General features: G+C 38.5%; 1 protein-coding gene across 3 annotated transcripts in view; it reads left to right on the forward strand.

The window, feature by feature from the left end:
* Positions 1-12,753, forward strand: part of NARS2 (asparaginyl-tRNA synthetase 2, mitochondrial) — a 160,887-nt gene extending 148,134 nt beyond the window's left edge. For all 3 annotated transcript variants that reach the window (XM_044390859.3, XM_026518195.4, XM_026518196.4), the window contains 3 exons: positions 3,544-3,641; positions 5,852-5,878; positions 9,199-12,753. In XM_044390859.3, the coding sequence (XP_044246794.1) occupies positions 3,544-3,641; positions 5,852-5,878; positions 9,199-9,343 (270 nt within the window). In that variant the 3' untranslated portion in view covers positions 9,344-12,753. The remainder of the gene's footprint in view (positions 1-3,543; positions 3,642-5,851; positions 5,879-9,198) is intronic.
* Positions 12,754-21,266: the final 8,513 nt, after the last annotated feature.

The raw sequence follows: 21,266 nt of genomic DNA on the forward strand, positions 1-21,266 counted from the left end.
TAACTGGCCTTACCAGTTAGATGCCTCGGTTATTAGGAAGACAGGTTTGAAAGAAATCCAGGGAAAAAATGCAGATATCATACTATGGCATAAGGTTTTGAAGGTGACTCAGGAGCAATTGGGTGGTTCAGTCAGTTGAGTGTCTGACTTTTGATTTCGGCTCAAGTCATGATCTCAGGGTTGTAAGATCGAGCCCCGCACTGTGCTCTGTGCTGGGCATGGCGCCTGCTTAAGATTCTCTCTTTCTCTCTCTCTCTCAAAAAAAAAAAGAGAGATTTTAAAGGTGACTCTGTTGCTGTGCAGTTGCAAATATTCTAGATAAATAAAAAGTAAACAGAGATGTCTAAAACCAGTATGGTTGTACACTGAATTCTCTAGGGAGCTCAAATATTAAAATAAAGGAGGTTTGTAATCAAAGATAAATCTGCATCTCTCATGGTCCTCTAAAAATAGCATTAAAAAAACTAAGTTCAAAATTAACATAATTGAGACCTACAGAAAGTGCTAAGATCTCCAAAGGGTTTTGTGCTTGTTTTAGTTGTATTAGCAGCAAGACCAAGCAAGAAATGGGTGTCCTATTTGATTCTTATGAACTGATCTAGAAAGCAAACAACTCATTCCCTCATGGCCCCAGCTGGACTACCTATTTACTGTTCTTCCATGATAGCTGATTCTCCAGCATCTTTTTTTTGAAGCAGTGAACCTTTATAGCTCTGGCTTTTAAAGCTGTGCCTTATACTTACAGTATCAGAAGCAATTACTGCTCACCTTTCTGGCTTAGAATTGCCTCAGCTTCAAAACCTTGGAAATGATAAATTTTGGATATACTTGTCCCTTCTTAATAGAGCTACACAAAGATGGAATGCTATATTTTGAGGGTAGTAGTTCTCAGTCTTTAAATATTGTCAAGCAAAGGCCAGAGAGCTACTTGGCGTCTGTTCTTTTCTAATCCTGATTGCCTGTAATTCTAAATTTAAAACTCTGGATTAAGGTTAAGAACAAATTTTCAGGCAGGTCTCTCTCAACTTCTAGTATATGTTAGCCATGTCTAAAAGCAAGATACTAAGAAATAAAGATGCCAGTCCTTCAGTGGTCATAAAAACTCCCTTGAAACTTCTCTTTTCTCTGAGAATATGAAGGGTAACTGCGGGGTCCTGGTTGGAGTCCAACTCTTAATTGTGTAGCCTGTGAGAATTTCTTCTCAAGGCTGTCTCATACACCTTTTCGAAGTTTTGTGTTTCATTACCTGTCCTTGTATCTGAATCACCAAATCCACATTCTGAATTACCTGCTTGCTCGTTGTAGTTCCCCCAGGTTCACAGAAGAATTACTAAGATGTGGTCAACAAGCGATGGTAGTGTGCCAAAATCTGTTAAGTGCAATTCTTGATCTTGGGGTCATGAGTTCGAGCCCCACGTTGGGTATAGAGCTTACTTAAAAAAAAATGTTTTTTAATTGAAGATTAAAATGTGTTTTATGAATTACTAATTTTTCATTTGTTGCATTATATCTTTCTTAGTTTTGTGCCTTTTTAATTTTTTTTTTAAGATTTTATTTGAGAGAGAGAAAGAGCGCAAGCAGGGAGAGGAGAAGGGGTCGGGGAGGGGGGAAAGAATCCCAAACAGACTCTGTGCCCTGAGTGCAGAGCCCAGTGGGGCTCGATCTCAGGACCCCAAGATCATGACCTGGGTGGAACCAAGTCAGTCAACCAACTGAGCCACCCCTGCACCCCAGTTTTGTGCCCCCTTAATAATGCTTACCTGCCCCACCAGAAAGAATCACCAAGTCACAGAGTAATACAGATATAAAATAAACATCTCAAAATTAAATATTACTGGTAATTGAAGAAATACAAATTAAAATATCAAGCTACCATTTTCCACCATTAAAAGATTTTTTGTTGGTTTCTTATTACAAAAGTATAACACGTCTTCATTGTACAAAATAAGAAAATACCAGAGAACAGAAGAAATCACAGTGGCAGCATCATTAACATCTCATCATGTAGATGCCAGTCTTTTTCTTAATCCATGTCTAGGATTTACCCAACAGTCGGCTCCTGTTGAATGTACTTGAAGTTCTGTTATCATAAGTAATGCTGCAATAAACATCCTGTGCGGTAATCTTTTTTGTTCTTTTTTTTTTTTTTTTCCATCTCTGATTATTTGTTAGGACTGGTTCCTAGAACTACCATTGCTGGGTCAAACATATGGCATTGTTAAGGGTTTTGATGATCTTTTCCCAAGTTGCTGACCAGAAAGTTTCTATCAGACGTGTACTGGCTCATCTGGCTCATGCATCTTCTAATCCGTGTTGTTTATGTTGTTTTCTTACCTTCACATTTGGATAACTCCAATATGCTATCTCGTTTCAGTTTTTACTTATTTCATTAATAATGAGAACATTTTTTTTTTAAGTAGGCTCCATGCCCAGCGTGGACCCCAGTATGAGGCTTGAACCCACAATCCTGAGGTCAAGACTTGAGCTGAGATCAGGAGTCGGACACTCAACTGAATGAGCCACCCAGGTGCCCCAATAATCAGGACATATTTTCCATGTCTTACCAAAATACTATGAAGAAAAATCTTCGTTGTCAAATTATTTAGGAGAAAACAAACAAAAAACATACACCAAAATGTTCAACAAAGGAAAAGCAGTTAGATAAAAACTTGTACTTCTAAACAATAAACTGTGCAGCTATTAAAACATTAAGTATGGGGCACCTGGCTGGCTCGGTCAGTGGAGTGTGTGACTCTTGATCTCAGGGTTATGAGTTCGAGTCCCATGTTGGGTGGAGAGATTACTTAAAAAGAAAAAGCATTAAGTGTGAAAAATATTTCAACTGACATAGGAAAAAAATGTATAATATTAAGTAAAATATTAGAATGGTAAATGTTCATGTATAATTTGATCTACTGTACGCCTTAAGTGTGGAAGAAAAAAAACAAAGAAAATATGCCAAAATGCAGTTGCTTCTGCATGGTGATAGGTAACTTTTAAAATCTCATAATTTTTAATTCCACATTTTTTATTATTAATATACCACATTTGTGAAGAAAACACATCTGTTAAGTACACTGCATACATGGTGTTAAGAGAGGAGAGGAAACTGGGGCACCTGGGTGGCTTAGTCATTAAACGTCTGCCTTCGGCCGGATCATGATCCTGGGGTCCTGGGATCGAGCCCCACATCAGGCTCCCTGCTCGGTGGGAAGCGATCTTCTGCCTCTCCCTTTGCTGCTCCCCCTGCTTGTGTTCCCTCTCTCACTGTGTCTCTCTCTGTCAAATAAATAAAATCTTAAAAAAAAAGAGAAAGAGAGGAAACTGTCCATCTGCAATTTGTATATCATGTATTCTAAAGATAATATTTAAAATTTGATTTTGAAACAGGCAGCATAAACAGATAACATAAATAAGATTCTGGTAAGCAGTTCAACAGTCACTTGTCAAAATGTTTAAAGTTCTACTTGCTTGAGAAGCTGACAGTTGTTGGAATCCCCTGAAAATGTGAAATTGTTGACAACTTTTTTCCTTTTTTCCTAGGTTGCTGCTGTTGATCTTCTGGTTCCTGGAGTTGGGGAGCTCTTTGGAGGAAGCCTCAGAGAGGAACGGTACCATTTCTTAGAGCAGCGACTGGCCAGGTATTGATCAGAACTAAAGGAAAGAATATTCAGAAATTGGGGATGAGGCACTCGAAGGCAGTCTTGGCAAAGTAACAGAGAACAGCGGAAGGGCCTCAGCGCCTGCCTGTCCTGGATCTCAGATTCTCTGTAGCCTTGAGCAAGTTGTTACCTGACCTTTCTGAGCTTCCCCTTCTTAAAGATTAGAACTGTTATGTGAAATGAGGCTGCAGTGACATGTGCCCACTATCTGGTATGTATCTCTCCCTATAGAAATTGCTTTTTAAAAAGTTAATGGCAGAAAACAACCTTCAAGCTCATTCTTCACTTTTTCTCTTCTTTGTGTTCTTTTTTATTTACTCTAAATTATGATTGGGGACATAAATAAAGACTCCTATAGGGACATAAAGAAAAAACAGCTCTGAACCAGGGAAAGGATAAAGATGGAGAAAGATACTAAAAATATCCACTAAACTAACATTTAGAATAAGCAGTTTTCCCTTCCTCAGGTTTTCTGCCATGTAAGGGTCTTGATTAAGCTATTTGAATAACTCATTTTAACTTGCTGTGTGAGACCTAGGAAATGAATCCATAAACACACAGAAAATGTTTTGGAGATGAGAAGTAGGGAATCATGTTTCTAATTGAACTACCACTCCTATGTATGCATGGTCTGCCAAAAAACCACAATGACTTCCTAAACTAACCAGGGTTATAAACCTCTGTTTTCCATGGTTTCTACTTTTGCTATGCCAGACTTCAAGAAAGAAAAGAAAGGAAAGGAAAGGAAAAGAAAAGAAAAAGAAGGAAGGAAGGAAGGAAGGAAGGAAGGAAGGAAGGAAGGAAGGAAGGAAGGAAGGAAGGAAGGAAGAAAGAAAGAAAGAAAGAAAGAAAGAAAGAAAGAAAGAAAGAAAGAAAAAAGGTTTTTCCCATAAGGCTTAGTCCCATTCTCCTACTCTCCAGATAATACTGGATTTCATAGTAACCTGGAAAAGCCATAATAATTTGAAAATATCCTGTTAAATTAGCGATTTATAAGGCCTTCTTTTCCTAATGGAGAAATGCTTAAAAAGTTGATGCTTTTCCAAGATCCCAACCTATAAATTTGTTGGGTAACTTGGTTTTGTAATCCCAATCATTTGAACTGCTCTATTTGGTTAGGGTCCAGAAGAAAGGAAATAAATATGTTCTGAGAGGCCTCTTTTTTATTAGACTACTAACTCCTTACTACTACTACAATGTTAGAAAGTCCTGGGAAAATCATGGAATTGAAGTAAAGGTCAAACTCCTTAGATGGAAAGAATTTGAAGATTCTCTGGTTTTTTTTTAAAGCACAATAAAAATCACACATGGCAAGAAACCTCATCTGTTGAAAGATTAATTGGTCTGTTTTCTTTGCTTGCTTCCTTCCTTCAGGAAACCTTTCCTCATAACATTAACATGTTTACCTAATATCTGATAATATCCAAATTTGTCTTTTCTAATGAAATCGTTGTATGTGTTTCCCTGTCTCAGGAATCTGTGACTTCTGTTCATGTTTTCTGTGTATCCAATTTTTTTCATTGTCCTTATCATTTCAGATGCACTTTGACCCCAAGCACTTTTTTAGAGGGCTGAAATTAATTTAAGATTTTATTTTTAAGTTATCTGTACACCCAGCATGGGACTGAAACTTACAATCCCGAGATCAAGAGTTGTACACTCCACTGACTGAGCCAGCTGGGTGTTAAAGGGATGAAATTAATTTTAGTGAGTACTAAGAGCTTAAATTTTATTAACATTTTTTTACATTGGCAAAAAAAAACAATTTGCAACCATATTCTGAGGACAGAATCTATATTATGATTTTAATGTTACAGAATTAAAGGTGTCTTTATGTCCCTTGTGTGTGCCTCCCAGCAACCTTAAGTAGTAGTGCTTTCTTATGTCAGGATAATAAGCTCATCTGAAATGAACCCCTTCTTTGGGGCTCTGGACCATACTTTCTTTCTATTGCATTTATCGTCTGTATCGCTTACTTGATAATACCTAGGACTATTGGCTAACTTACCTTGCTTACCGTATTAAAGAGTCAGCTTCTCAGCTATATTGCATGTTCTTTGAGAGCACAGGTTTTTGTGCGTACTTCTTTATTAGAGCACCTTGCACACAACCCAGAATAAGTGTTTGGTGGTTAGTATCTTTATCTTATTGCCATTTTCTGAAAGAATTTTGTCATTTTCCTCCTACAGATTAGGACTAACGGAAGCCTACCAATGGTAAGAATGTGGCCCTCGATCATTCTTATTCTAGCTGTTGGTCTGATTGTTACGTAGGTGTTACATGTACTCCCTCGGCACTATGGAAGGGTATTAAGAACAGGGAATAGGTAGGTCCTCAGAAGATTACTTATTCCCTTTGATTACTGGGAAAATCGTAATAATTTTGGCTGCCATTTATTTATTACTTATTGTGTGCCAGATAACTGTGTTAAAGTTTTAATGTATTTTTTAAAAGATTTATTTATTTGAGAGAGAGAGAGAACGCAAGCAGAGGGGGAAGGGGCAGAGGGAGAGGGAGAGAGAAAATATCAAGCAGACTCCCCATTGAGCATGGAGCCCAACATGGGGCTCGATCCCAGGACCCTGAGATCATGACTAAGCTAAAATCAAGAGCCAGACACTCGGCCGAGCCACCCAGGTGCCCCTTAATGTATATTTTCTTATGTAATTATTATAACATCCTGTGAGTTAGGTACTATTTTTATCTCCTTTTTATTACTCCTCCAGACCTAAGGTCGAGAGATGTTAACTAACTTAACCAAGAGCACACAGTCAGAAGCATAGAGCTGGGGCTTTGTTCCTAACCATTATGCTTCAGTTTCTCTATGTGTGAAATTAGGGTTTGAGCTAAGTGGTCCCTAAAGTCTGTAGAAATCTAAGCTACGGAGGGAAGATCACTTGTCTGCATTCACACATTTATGTCTCCAGAGTTGTTCTGGTTTTCTTTCTGCAGACCCTTTCTTAAGTATTTTTCAATACATACAAATTATGTACTTACATTTTTATAGTAGCGTTCCTTCATAGTAATTATTATTAATATTATTCCTTTGCTGTCCTCAGGAGAGGGAAGAATCAAATTACACACCTGACTTTTGGTAATGAAAGAGCTAAGTTATAGAAATGCCAAAAGCCTAAAATTATGTTCAGGTCATGACCCCTTGAATGCTTTATTATTTACCAATAGTGACCTTAGGCATACTTAATCTCTGAGTCTTGGTTTTCTTCGTTGTAAAATGGAATGATAATATTTACTTAAAGGGATTATTGTGATGATGAAATTAAACAATATAAGTTAAGTATCTACCTAGAAGGGAACCTCAATTAAGAGCTAGTTTCCTTTCCCCTTCCTTCCTTTGTTCTCAGTTTTGTTATTGGGTAGATGAGCCTGACCAAGCTTATGCATTTTGCCTGTTTTTGTCTATCGACAAAATAATCTTCAAAGTGTGTAAAAACTGGCTAAATCACAAATTTTGATTGTTAAATAGGTGGAGGCCTTTTTGGTCTTTATTAATCATTTCAGTACTATTCTTGTCCCAACTAAAGTTTTCAGACTCTTAAGATCTCTAAATATAAATGTCTATTATTTGAGTCTGCTTCCTTTTATCTAGTAATCATAGTATTTTAAAGGTAGAAGGGGTTTTAGAAATCTTCAAGTCTGCGATCTCTGCTAGTGTTCCACTACACTGTGAGTAGCCACCCCAGGTGTCTAAGAATTTACTCGCTTCCTATTTCTGCGTGCCACATGCAAATAACATATGTAATTAGTTCCACAAAGTTTGTACCATCTCTTCTATAATCTGGCTACCCTAGAATCAATTTAACAACAATAAAAAAAAAATCCAACAAGTACGTATTTGTTTGAAAACTTGTTTTTTAGAAGTGGATTTTTCTATATATCGAAGCAAGGGCAAAAAAAATGCTATAGACTGAATCCACCTGCTGAATTCCGTTTACAGACATTAATGCCAGTGTTTTGACATCGATAAACGAGAAATTTAGAGGCAGCTAAAGCTATTGCTGGACTTCTAGCAGCCAGCCCAGATCCTGCAGATATTTGGGGCAGGTGGTTTGATAGGCCTTTCATCTCATTTTCTCAGTAAATGAAAGTATATCCTGCCTCCATGCCTTATAACCTTAACGTTAATTCAGCTACAAAACATTTCATTTACTCAAGACTGTGCTTCTTCCATTTTCCCTGATAGTTCTTAATAATCTGAAGTTTTATACTAGATACTCCTGTTTATTGATCCCTCACTTGATTGTAATTCGCCTTGTTGCAATTCATCTTTTATTTTAGAAGGATAAGTATTCAATCTTAACTGCCTAAAACACCAATACATGTAGTCATTATTATTAATAGTGGGGAAATAGGTGATAGTCTTTTTTTTTTTTTAAGATTTTATTGATTTATTTGAGAGAGAGAGCGAGAGAGACCATGAACAGGGAGTGTGGGGCAGAGGGAGAGGGAGAAGCAGGCTCCCTGCTTCTTCGAGGGGCTTGATTCCAGGACCCCAGGATCACAACCGAAGCCGAAGGCAGATGTTTAACTGCCTGATCCACCCAGGCGAGCCATGATAGTCTTTATTCTTGAAGAGCCATATGACTACCAGCTATTGCTCTTAAGTTTTATTCTAGAACTGATTTTTATAAATCATTCAAGAAGCTATAAACTTGCTTTAGTCAATATTGTATAACTAAAGAATTCCCCCACCAAGTGACATAATAAAAATACTTACAAAATCTTCCTCCTCTTCCTTTCATAAAATGAATTTATCACAGGCTCGTGTGTTGGAATCTGAGTTTGAATCATGGCTGCACCATTTTCTAGCCATGTAATCTTAAATGGAAATAGAATGAGTATAAATAAGCTTCTGAAGCTATCTAGCCTTCCAGAAAAATGGCTCTGGACTTATTCTACTAGGTTTGAAGTACAGAACTGGAAATTTCATTCTAGCATTCAAGAGTACATTTTTGTGCCTTCAAACAATAAATCTTCATAGGGTAATGAAGCATCGACTCCAGAGCAGACACTGGAAATAAAGGGTGACACAGTTCCTGCCCTCGGTAGATCTTACAGTCTAATCTAGTAGGGGTATCTTTTTATAATATATCAGGCAAAACTCTTCACTCTCCTCTGTGTATTGAACACTATGATTTTAGTAAGGAAAAAAATCATTAACATACTAAGAAATAGAAGAGGAATATATTTTCAAGAAAAATAGTAAAGTTATTAGAACATTTTCTATAGTTTCATGAGGCAAGTTTTCTGTATATAAGTACATATGTAACTTAAAAAGGATCAAGTGGCCAAAGCCCATGAATGCATGGCAGGATTTGCTACTGTTTGTCTGATAACCTTAGACAGATCATCTTAACGTCTCTGTGTCCTTCACCTGTCCTTGGAGGGAAAAGATTTGTTTACCACAATGATGTAGATGATAACAGATGACTGCAAAATACTTTTGAAACAAAATTCTGTCATGACACGTGATCCAATACAGCATCTATAGGTGATAATCTCTTTTTTTCAAAACCAGGTATCTGGACCTCCGTCGATTTGGATCTGTTCCCCATGGAGGTTTTGGGATGGGATTTGAACGCTATCTGCAGTGCATCTTAGGAATTGACAATATCAAAGACGTTATCCCTTTTCCAAGATTTACTCATTCATGTGTTTTATAGCTGGAAGACTGGTTACGGAACATCATCCCATGCCAGAGGTACCGCGTGCGAATATGCATACAGGAGAATGCATGTTTGAATTGTAGAAATGGAGAAGTTTTCGGTATGTAATTGTCATGCCATAAGATAGAGCATGTGAAAAGTAGACGTGATCATGATTTTCTTAGAAAGTTGAGAGCATTTCACGGAAAGATGAACTCCCTCAAGAAGAGGTACTTGTGGCAGGTAGAATCTCAAATCTATGTCAATTAAGAGGAAATGAAGAGACTGAACTGTGGTCTCAGAGGTCCTTTCGAACTCTCAAGACAGGATGAGAGAGTGTTATTTTAATTTGTTTTTAATCATTAGATCACTGCCCTGCGTGACCTTCGAGAACTACTAATAGCTAAAAAGAAAATGTTGTTGGATCTTTTCTCACATGCCATTGATAATTGCCCATCTTATTTTCATCACTTTACTAGACATCACAGAAGAAAATATTCCTTTCGGGGTCCTAATTGAGTTAATAAAGTTACTATTCTCAATTGAAACCTTCTTTCATCAGACTGGGTGATAAAAGTAACGTTTAGTAACTGTTGATCTTTAATTATAAAAGTGAATGAGATGTATTAATTATCTGAACTAATGACTGTTGTGTTATAATTTGTTTATAGTAGCTGTTTATAACTTCTCTAATAATCAGTAAACTAGATTTTTGATACCTATGAATGAAAAATACAGTTACATTTTTAAATTCCACTTGTGAATTTTGGAAATTTGGAAGGTTGGTATTTTCAGTGCAAGATGAGGATGCAAATATAGCTAAACCTCAAGAATGGGTGATTCTGGACTCAAAAAGTAATATTGTCTTTTAGAGTTTTTGAGAGGATTGCTGATTTGGGAGTTCGAGGCTTGACAGTTGTAGCACTTTATGTATGTGATTTTAGACAGCCACTTACTCTGTATGAGCTCATACATCATTTTCCTCAGAGTTGATACAACAGTTACCTGAAAGTATTGTGTGTGTGTTTAAAATTGTGAAATGCTACTCAAATTGTTTTAATTTTTAGTCTTCGTTGAGTTACGTATCGATGACTTACAGCAAAGTTGTATACTCGGTAGACTTTGTATGTATCAACTAATGATAAACAGCATGCATGCCTGAATAATCAATTTTCTGTGTCCCATTAGGTAATTTATCTTAGTTTATTTCCTAATGAGTTTGTATGTGTACTTTATTTCATCCTAACTCAAATCAAACAACTGAAAAGAACTGTAGAACCTTAGAGCTGGAAACCACAAAAGTCACTGAGATGGTCTCATGATCAAACTTGTGCCTGATGCAGAGAGAGCCTATGTACCTAGGCAGCCTCTTCTGGGCAAAGTGCTCAGTATCCCACCAGATAGCTCATTCCATTTCTACATCGCTCTAATTGGAGCTTTTGCTGAGCTAAAATCTACTTCCCTAGAACTTTAATCCCCTGTGCTTCAATACTGAGTTTAGGACAGGACAAAAGAGGTAATTAGGGCTTTCATAAAGCTTGCCTCAATCATGGGTTAGACAATAAATTCATTTGTTCAACAAATATTATTTGAGTTTATTCTGTGCCAAGAACTGTGCTAGGTGCTAAATAAATGATAGTGAATAAAACAGAAATGACCCCTGCCTTCAGGGAATTTACAGTCTATTAGAGAAGATATACAATCAGTAAGCAAACAAATGTATTATTTCAAAATATGACATAAACTATAAAATTTTATAAAGAACAGGGCAAGCATAGATAAGCTTGCTAGAGAAGGCATCTCTGAAAAGGTGATCTTTTAACCTTAGACCTGGGACATAAATGCAGAAACCATTCTAAAACATTCTCAGCATCAGTCAGTCAGTATTGATTTGACATTCAGGTCTTGATACTGTATTAATTTTGTGGAGTGAGAATCACAAACACTCACAGGTCCCCAACCCGGAGGCACTGATATTTTCCAAAGCTATCAGGAATCATGTCTCCAGCGATTCTTGAGGAACCAGATAGAATTCTAATGTTAACATGATGGTGGGGTCTCCTAAATAACAGTGCTATAAAGACTAGTGAATCAGAAAAACCCCAGGTTCCCATCCCAGTGCCATCATGGATGTAGCTGTGGAACACTAACCAAGCAAGATCATCTTTATGCCCTCCCATTATGTCACCTGCAGAACTGTCCTTTCCAAGTGCGAGAAGGTCCTTCTCAAATAAACCTTGTTCCCTGCCTTTTTGGTAGTCTTCAGCAGTGTATTTCCCGACTTTCATACTTACTCGTTCTTTTCCTCTACATCTGATCACATAGTGAGTATCTGGTTGAAGCCAAACACTTGCCACTCTTAACAAGCCTAAAAATTTACATCTTTGGCTCAATACTTTTATTTTACTAATAAGTGAACAGCAACAAATACTGATGTCAGACAAAGATGATGAAAATGTGAAAACTAAGCAGCAACAGCAGGAAAGAAACTTTAAAATGTCCGTTTGTCAGCTGGTATGTGAATATCCAAATTCTACAGATAAGCAGCTTCATATGATTGTATGTTTAATGAAGAGAAGTGTGGATTTAATAGTTGAGGACAGCCTGTACTATAATAATAATCTTATGGGACAATTTGTGAGAGAAAAGGTGACTTGAGGGTATTAATTTTTTATTTGAGTAACCAGTTTCCAATGAGGGAAAAATCAGATTCTGTTTTCCCAAGATTTCCAAACATCACCTCAAAATAGTAACCCCAGCCACCCAAGAAAGAGTGTATTTTGAAACTTAGAAATTGTTTTTCCATCATTAATTTCCATTCTCATTTCAAATTTTGAAGTAGGTGGAGAAAAATAGTTACTTTCCATCTGGCTGTCCTTTTGCCTGGGGAAGTTGTGCTTTTTTTCTTTCTTTTTTTCTTTTTTGGTCTGACAAGAACTTAATTGTGTGAGTGATCCATTCCAGATCTAGACCTAACTCTCCCACCCTCTGACCCAGCCCAGAGACTGACTGTCACAGAACAGCAAAGGAACTGTTTGACCTTCTGTCCCCCTCAGACAGGATCTGCCAGAAGCACCCCTCTACAATGTTATACATTCATACTCTCTGTAAATTGAATCTAGACATTCAGGCATGACTGAACAGGCATTGAAGATGCAATTGGTGAGATGGATTAACTCTACTCTTCTTTAAATCTCTTGTTTCAGATAATTATAGATGAAAGATGCTTATTTGGATTGGATTGCTATTTATTCATATATTTATTTTAGTAAGTGGTGAGGCAAGAACATAAAAATGCAGAGTTGAAAGACAGATTGGCCTGGATTGCATTGATAAGAAATGTGTGGAGCTTTTTGGCTTCTGATCAATATTTGTATTCAGTCTGCAATCTAAAGTATGTATAATAAAAAGAAAACAGGTGGGAGTAATATCTGATTGTAGTTTCTTCCCAGTGGATAGCCAAAATTAAAAGACAAAGCATTAAGGACAAAAAATAACCTTAATCACCCAACACCAAAATGATTAATAGGACTTGCATAAGATCTTATTAGGTCATGGTCAACACGTCTCCAGAAACCTAGACATTCTGCCATTACTGGGAGCCCTGGATTGCCCCTCTGATCAGCTAAGGCTCCAGTTAGCTGCAAATGGCCCAGGTTCTGCAAAAGACAGTTCTAGCTGTTTCTATGTGTATGTGTAGCATAAAAAACTTCTGCTGGATGGGCCTACCGCATTTCTATTCTCAGAGCATCATCCTGACATAACAAAGGTTAACCACTTTGGGGAGGATATTAATAATCTCCACCAAAGTTTGGTTTGGAGTCCAGTGAATTTACAGCCATTATTAGCACACCGGGAGTTCCTAGGGGAGCTTTGTAAAGAAGTCAGAAGTTTAGGTGGTTCCTAAACTGTTGTTCAGGCAGCTATTGAATTAACATGACTTTTCAGTAACTTTCTGCTACTTCTTTACTGCTCATAATCGTTATCATTTGAACGTTGCTTTACAGTTTACAAAATGTTCTAACGTATTCACAATGTATTATGGACCTTGTTCTTTTGTAGCCTACTATGCTTCAAATTCATTTGATTTAATAAAAGATTAGAGGGGTTTTTTGTTACAAAGTTGGTTATTAGGAATTCCTAATATCAAGGGAGAATGAGACTGCAAATTAAGTTCACCACTCTTAGCCCCCAGAGAAACTGAAAACCCAGAGCCTTGTAGTAACTAAAGAGTTTTGCATCTTCAGCCCGAGTTTAGTGGACATGTTGCAAAATACACACTTTGGCCTCTGATGTCCTTGTTTTGCACAAGGAGAAGAGACACAAGAGTGTGCAGGGAAATGACAATTGAGTTCAAATGCATTCTAGTAAAGAGAAACACTGACAGTGGAATAAAGGACCATAGACTCAGCAGCGTACTTAAGTTCACTATGCCTCTTTTTATTCTTTTTTTCATGGGTTTTTACTCAGTATTTGCCGTACCTTCCTTTTAGGATCATCCTAGAATATACATAGAAAGACAGATGAAAGGACTTTGGTGGAGATTATTAATATCCTCCCCAAAGTGGTTAACCTTTGTTATGTCAGGATGATGCTCTGAGAATAGAAATGTGGTAGGCCCATCCAGCAGAGGTTTTTTATGCTACACATACACATAGAAACAGCTAGAACTGTCTTTTGCAGAACCTGGGCCATTTGCAGCTGTAACTCCCTGACTTATAACCTCTGCACACCGGCTCAACAATAACTGCTTTGCTATTTTCGTACGATCCTGGACTTGAAAAATCTCCTTGAGATCTTATTTCTCCCCCTGTCTATGATACATAAACTATCCTCTCCTGTATTTTCCCAGCTCCTAGTAGTTCACGCACTCACTGTCCCTTAGGTGAATAGGAGCTCTCTACCTAAGAGAGAACTTTTTCTATGCTTGGAGAACTCTGATCTGGTATGACCAAAACCTTCCTCTCTATAGCAAGTGTAATAAGTTAGAAACACAGCAACACCGTTTCTTCTCCCCGGCCTTCTCTCCTCCAGGAGAGAATCTCTGTAGCCGCTCAGATGGAGAGTCCACCCTTCTCTGAAGGGCTGCACCCTACGAGGTTACTCATCAGGCGGTGGATCCTTGAAATGGGCCTTTTTCTTGGCGAAAAGGCTTCCCTCCAGTGTCCACTCAGCTGCTACCCAAGTATCCTGTGATACCAGTCTTGATATTAGAAGAGCTTCAAAGTCTCCAGTGCCTCCTTGCCAGCTGTCTTACAGCCTGTAGTAGTTGTTCCTCTTCCAGGGTGTGTAATAACTGCCGAGAAATCCTAATTACAGTTGCAGAATGTTTAGGGCAGTCCCAGCCCCCTTCATTTGAGGATCGCAGAAATGGATTCGGGTCATATGAACATTGGGTGTTGAAGAATAATACATTTTTTCACTGAAGATTCCCACCAGTACACATTTTCTTTGCAGTGCCCCGAAAGGCAGGAACTCATTCCTGTGCAGTTAGGACATAGCTGACCAGTGATCTCTTTACGTGTAATTTCCATCTTCCACACTCTGCACTACAGGTTTTCACATCAGGAAACCGTTGGGTCAGGTTCCTACCAGAAAATGTGGTGGATGTTCAGTGTCTTGGAAAGAGTATCAGACATAGAGGGAAAAGACTCTGATTGAAGTCTTGGTGTTCTACTTTTGAGCTGTGGGACCCTGAGCAAGCTACTTCACCTGTGGGTTGGAATAGGCATCTGCTGAATGAGGGTAATCCTTATCATACAAAGTGTTGTGGGAAACAGTGAACACTGTGTAAAAGGGCTCATAAACTGCACAAATAGAAGATCTCCTGAGGGGGGCGCCTGAGTGGCTCAGTTGTTAAGCGTCTGCCTTCGGCTCAGGGCGTGATCCTGGGGTTCTGGGATCGAGCCCCATGTCAGGCTCCTCCATTGGGAGCTTGCTTCTTTCTCTCCCACTCCCCCTGCTTGTGTTCCCTCTCTCGCTGGCTGTCTCTCTCTGTTAAATAAATAAATAAAATCTTTAAAAAAAAAAAAAAAAAAGATCTCCTGAGGGAAACCTTTTCAAAACTCAAAATCTGTATGAACTAAGGTGTTTATTGCCTACTGAATGAAGTATTTGATAGCCATTAAAAATTATAAGAGAAAATGTGTTAAAAATGTTAAATTGTGGTCTGCAGTTACAATAGTGTAAAATCCATATATGCGACTGAAGCATCTAGGGGAAAAATGAGACCAGCTGTTTCAGGGCAAGAGAACTGAGCAGTTTTTCTGTCAAAACCTCATTGGTGTATTCAGTTCAGTTCAGTAACCTTCCTGAGCACTCACTGTGCCAGGCCCAGTGCTCGACTCTGCGCAGACAGATAAATAGCACCTGCTCCTTGCCTGGGGGCCTCCCTGGCGTGCAGTGTTTGCGCATTGTGAATAAGAATCACCTGGGGAGCCTATTAAAAATTTCAGATTACCTTGGTCCTACCCTAGAAAGTCTGATTCAGTAGATGGACCAGCCCACAGTTGGCGCTTCTGAAACAGTCACCCTGAGCGATCCTAATGTAGGCGGTTTAATTCCAGCCTCAGAAAGCTTCAGTGAGGTTTTCATATTTTTACAGTAAAAGATAATTACACAAATCTGCTCATTGAAGAACACACTATGTTGGATTGTTCTGCCTGCACCTTTGAGCTGGTTTTTATCCCTCTGTGTCAAGGAGGGAAAGCCAGGCCACAGAGTGGTCTTACTCTTAAACCCGTGTAGCATGAGGCCTGCCACACCTCTTGACCTAGATCTCTTCCTCCCTTTCTTGTCCACTACCTCACCCTTGTTTTTTTTTTCTCCCTGCGTGTGTTTCTCTGCCACTCTGATGCCTCCTTTGCCCAGTAATATATCAACATCCAGATTCTTCCCCTTCATTTCTCCAACTTACTCCCCAACCAGGTATGTCAGTTTTATTGAAATCAACAAACATATCTGCTTTATAGACTTGTTCTGGAAGGCTTTTATGTATATGGTTGTTTTTCAAAAACTTAGAAGTGGTCTATTCATTGATCAACAACCACAAAATTATCATATGTGGAAACTTTTGTGTTTCAGTGCCTGATATCATTTAGCTCTTGATTAACTTTCTTCCAGCAAGTTAGCACAGCCCTCGACAGACTCCTAGTCCTGCCAGTCGAGTTAGAGTGTACCCTGCATTCTGATGCAGCACGACCTGTCTCCACATGCCTGTGAATGGGCTTGGGTGGCTTTCTCAGTCTACACACCTGTCACCTCTTAGTCACCCAGAATCAAAATATTACAACTCTAATCACACTTTCTGAGGCAATGAGGCTTTATTTCAAGAGGGGTGACACTCTAAAATGCAGCTAGGATTTCTGCATGTTCACATGTTTATATTACTTGTACTTCAGGGTACCAGTGGTTGGACAATGGCTTCCAGACTCACTCCTTTCGTTATGCTCCCTCAGAACCATATGCAAATACTGGCCATCTTAAACTGTCATTTGTCTTCTCTGCCAGAACGAAAGCTCCATAACACAGAAGAGACTGCATCCATCTTTTTACCTGCAGTGCCTTGGAGAGTATCTGGCACATAGTGGGTACTGATTAAATAACTCTTGAATGAATTAGGTGTCACTGAGGTGTCCAAAAAAAAAAAAAAAAAGTATGCCCATCAGACCAAAGGAAAATATTCCTTAAAAAGTAATTCCCAAACTGGCTTTTTTCCCTCTTTCTGTGTCTGGAAAATTTTATAAATTTTTAAACTAGCCTTTCAGCATAAAAATCCAAGTTTGGAGCCACTGCCTGAATATAGAACAGAGTCAGGAGTCAGAAGTATTTATGAGTTCCGCTAGTAACTTATCCTTAGGAGCTGTTACTGAAGCTGAGTTTCTAGGGCACAGTAACTTAATAGACTTCTCAGGAACGTTGCTCTGCAGTTCGTCATTATATAACCAGCACCTACCCATGTGCCACATAGTAGGTGCACACAGTAGGTGCTCAGTAAATAATGAGTGAATGTAGTTGATTGATGGAAGAAATTCAGAAGCAAGTCCCAGCTGAACTTAGAGTTGCTTAGATTCTCCATTAGTGTTCTCGGCCTTGCTCTCCAAATCTAGACAAGCTTCTTGCGGCCAAGTTGAAGTAGCTTACATCATTAGTTCAGCAAATGTTAATTAATGCTAACTCTGTGTGTCCCTCTGTGGGGCACCCCAAAACAAGACAAACCTAAGATCTTACAGTTTCAGTTCCCATACAGCTGGTTGATAACTCCTTGTGCTCCCACCATCCTTTGAGCAAACCCCTGTTATAATAACTTTGCCCATATGCTGCTATAGACATCTGCCTACCTATTTCTCTCCCCCGAAAGACCCTGAACTTCTTAAGACCCTGGTCTTTCTCATCTCTGTGTTCCTATGCTGAACTTATAGTAGGTTCTAAGAAAATCCTTTTTGAGAATTGAACAACAAGGACATAAATAGCCTTTTCTAAGTAACATTTTTTGGATATATCGTTTGTATATGGATAAAAGTATATGCCTAAGTGTTTCCTGAGTTTCAAAGGATAGGTACTGGCCACATCCTGAACGAAACAAGATTGGTTTTCATGCCTCTCTTAAATACTTTTCGAGGTGTCAGCTTAGTTATCAAACCCATTCCTCCTCTGAGAATTCCCCCACCCCATCCTAGCCAGTGGATCCCCAGCAGACATACTGGGGACAGGACCTTCCCTTGCTGACTGGACGAGGGGTGGACACCTGACCCAAAATGGGCCGGTCTCATTTTCTCTCGGAAAAGTTGGGTTAAGAACACTAGAGAGTCTGGACTGGTTGCTTGAACCAGGAATATGTAAATTGCGGATATGTAGGGCAACCATGTGTCTCAAGAGAGAGAGAAGGCAGTCTGCAGAGAGAAAGAAACGAAGGCACATGCTCAGAGATGAAAAACCATATGGCCTGTGAGAGAGACAGACACACACATACAGACTGGCAGCCTAGTTTTTGCTATATTTAGGCCTCAGTTGCCAACCTTCCTGAGGCCAGATTATTCCTCTTTTTCTTGTGTTCCATGGGGTATACCTCATTTTCTTACCAATAAATTTCCTCTTTAGGCTTAAGCAAATTTAAAACTGGTATCTGCTTTTACAACTGAAAAGAAAACATTAATACACTATCTGACTTACGGAAAGAATTCTCATTACTTTTTTTGGTTTGTAATCTCATTACCTTTTAGTCATATCCACATATTATCCCAGAATATATGTTAATCAGGAAATTATTTAGATGAGAATTTCCTGATAAATAAAATGGCATAGGAGGGGGTAAGTGACTTCTTTGCTTTTCAAGTTTCTTGATTCCCTAAGTCACAAAAACAGAAAACAAATCAAAGGAGGCTTATTTACAGAGGGGATTGGATAAATATTAGACCTTTCTTGAACTACAAAATTGGACTAAAGAGGTTTTGAAGAACCAGTACATTTGGCAGCTTTGCAAGACATCTATTTTTGAAGATTCTTTCCAGAACTGTGTTAAGAATGGCTTTTGTCAATGAGCCTTCGCTGTGTTTCAGACTAGCCAAAACTGAAAACTCTGAAGACACTAAATTAAAAAAAGCGTGTGCGCCTACAGCAACCCAGACCCTGCTGCTGGCTGGCCGTAAACAATGAAAGTAAGAGAAAAGATTGTGCTCTTCAGAAACAGTTCCAAATGTGCACAGAGCTCTGTGTGCCACATTCGTTCAGCCCTGGCATGCCGCACCCTGAGCGGAGTCCTCACTTAAAATCACCACTTTGAAAACTTGCATGGAAAAGAGGGAACTGTGGACTGCTAAAATCATCATTTGGTGCAGGAGAATTTTTCTGAAGAAAAACTTAGGGCTTTTTCCTAGAATGTAATGAAAATGTTAAGTTATAATGATTACTGCCAACATATTTCTAATCACTCTAGGAAAAGAAAACAACAGCAACAAATAAGTTTCCAGCTCTTTCCTCGGTCAACACCCTGGACCTTGGAGAAGCTTGCATGTAATTTGACTGCAGCTACTTTCCTTTTTTAGTTAATTGTGTTAAATGTGCCTCATAACTCCTAATCCCATTGGGACTGTCATTTAGAAGGGGCTGGGGGGAAGCTGTTTTAATTCTGGCTTTTGTTTCAGCCACTAAGTGTAATACCACATGATTGTTGACCCAACAGTAATCCAGTTAAAAAACAGTCTTCAGAGTTACTGCATCATCAAAATTAACCCTGATTACATCAAATTATGTTGAAACAGACCACAGCTGTTTGCCCTGTTGAAGCAACTGCTTGAGAGCTCATCCAGAAGATATATCTGGGTGTCAGGAAGATACATTTTGTTTTTTATTTTTGTTTCTCAACACAAATGTAGGAGGGAAACACTCTGTTCTTCCCAGAGTTGCTTGGTGGGAGTTGAAAACTTTGTGATACTCCAGAATCAAAAATCTTCTTAATTCCAAAGTAGTTTCAAGAAAATCTGAGACCTTCTAAGGTTTCGGTTTTCTATAGGAAGGATGTAAGAAGAAGGAAATAGAAATCTATTGAGTATTGCTCTTGTCAGCAAAAAAGAAGTGGAACTTACTACTACAGAGAAGGATGGTGGAACTTTCTGTGGTAGGCTGTATGCAGTCGTACGCTAAGACTGGCTTGTACCAGCCCATGAGAACAGATTGTGGTGAAAAATTTTGCAAGCTGGTTGTTAAGAAAAAATTTATATATAGCATTATTAAAATTAAATAATTTAAAATGGAAAGTAAAAAGTATTGGAGAAGATGGAGACAGATTGGAGCTTTCATACGTTGCTGGTAATGTAAAATGGTGTAACCCACTGTGGGAAACAGTTCAACAGTTCCTTAAAAAGTTAAACACAGGGACGCCTGGCTGGCTCAGTTGGTAGAACATGTGACTCTTGATCTCAGGGTCATGGGTTTGAGCCCCACATTGAGTGTAGAGATCACTTAAAAACAAAAAAACAAAAAAACTAAACACAGACTCACCCTATAATCCAACAGTTTGACTCCTAGGTATATACTCAAGAGTAGTGAAAAACAGGTCCACACAAAAACTTGCACAGGTGTGAATGTTCACAGCAACATTATTCATAGTAGCCAAAAAGTGGAAACAACTGGAATATCCATCAGCTGAAGAATGAATAAAATCTGGTATATCCAGTCAATGGGATATTATTCAGCCAAAACAAGAAAGAACTGATGTATGCTGCAACACAGATAAACCTTGAGAACATTATAGCAAGTGAAAGAAGTCAGACACAAGAGGCCACATATTGCATGATTCCAATTATATGGAATGTCCAGAATTGCAAATCCATAGAGACAAAGTAGATTAGTGGCTGCCAGGGTTTTGGGATTAGGGGAACGAGGAGTGACTGCTAATGGATATAGAGTTTCTTTTTGGGATAATAAAAATGGTCTGAAATCAGAGAGCAAGGATGGTTGTACAACTCAGTGAATATACTGAAAACCACTGAATTGAACACTTTAAAAGGGTGACTTATGACATGAATGACAGGTTAATAAATTAACTCATAAACTTACAATTAAGTAAATTATATTTAAAACAAAGGGAATAAATAACCAAAATTCACCTAATTATTTCACTACATTTCCCTGTTACCTCTGCTCTTCGTGTGTTTTGTCTATTTTATGTGTTGGAAGTACTAAATAATGTATTACTGAATACCTCTTTAACTGTGTTCATACACAGAAAGTTGATAGCTTGAAATTGGTCGGGGAGGTGGAGAGGGTATAGTATTGGCACCACAGATTGTCACATACTACAAATCAAGGCTACTGCCACCACCACCACCAGCAGAGATCTTGTTTTTAAACATTATCAGCACATCCCTGGCTGTATAGGTCAGACAACCATTTTGGGTAATTCTGGTAGGATTAGTTAAATGAGATGGTCTCCTGTGGCTTT

The sequence above is a fragment of the Ursus arctos genome, unplaced genomic scaffold, assembly GCF_023065955.2.
Source record: "Ursus arctos isolate Adak ecotype North America unplaced genomic scaffold, UrsArc2.0 scaffold_22, whole genome shotgun sequence".
NCBI lineage: Eukaryota > Metazoa > Chordata > Mammalia > Carnivora > Ursidae > Ursus > Ursus arctos.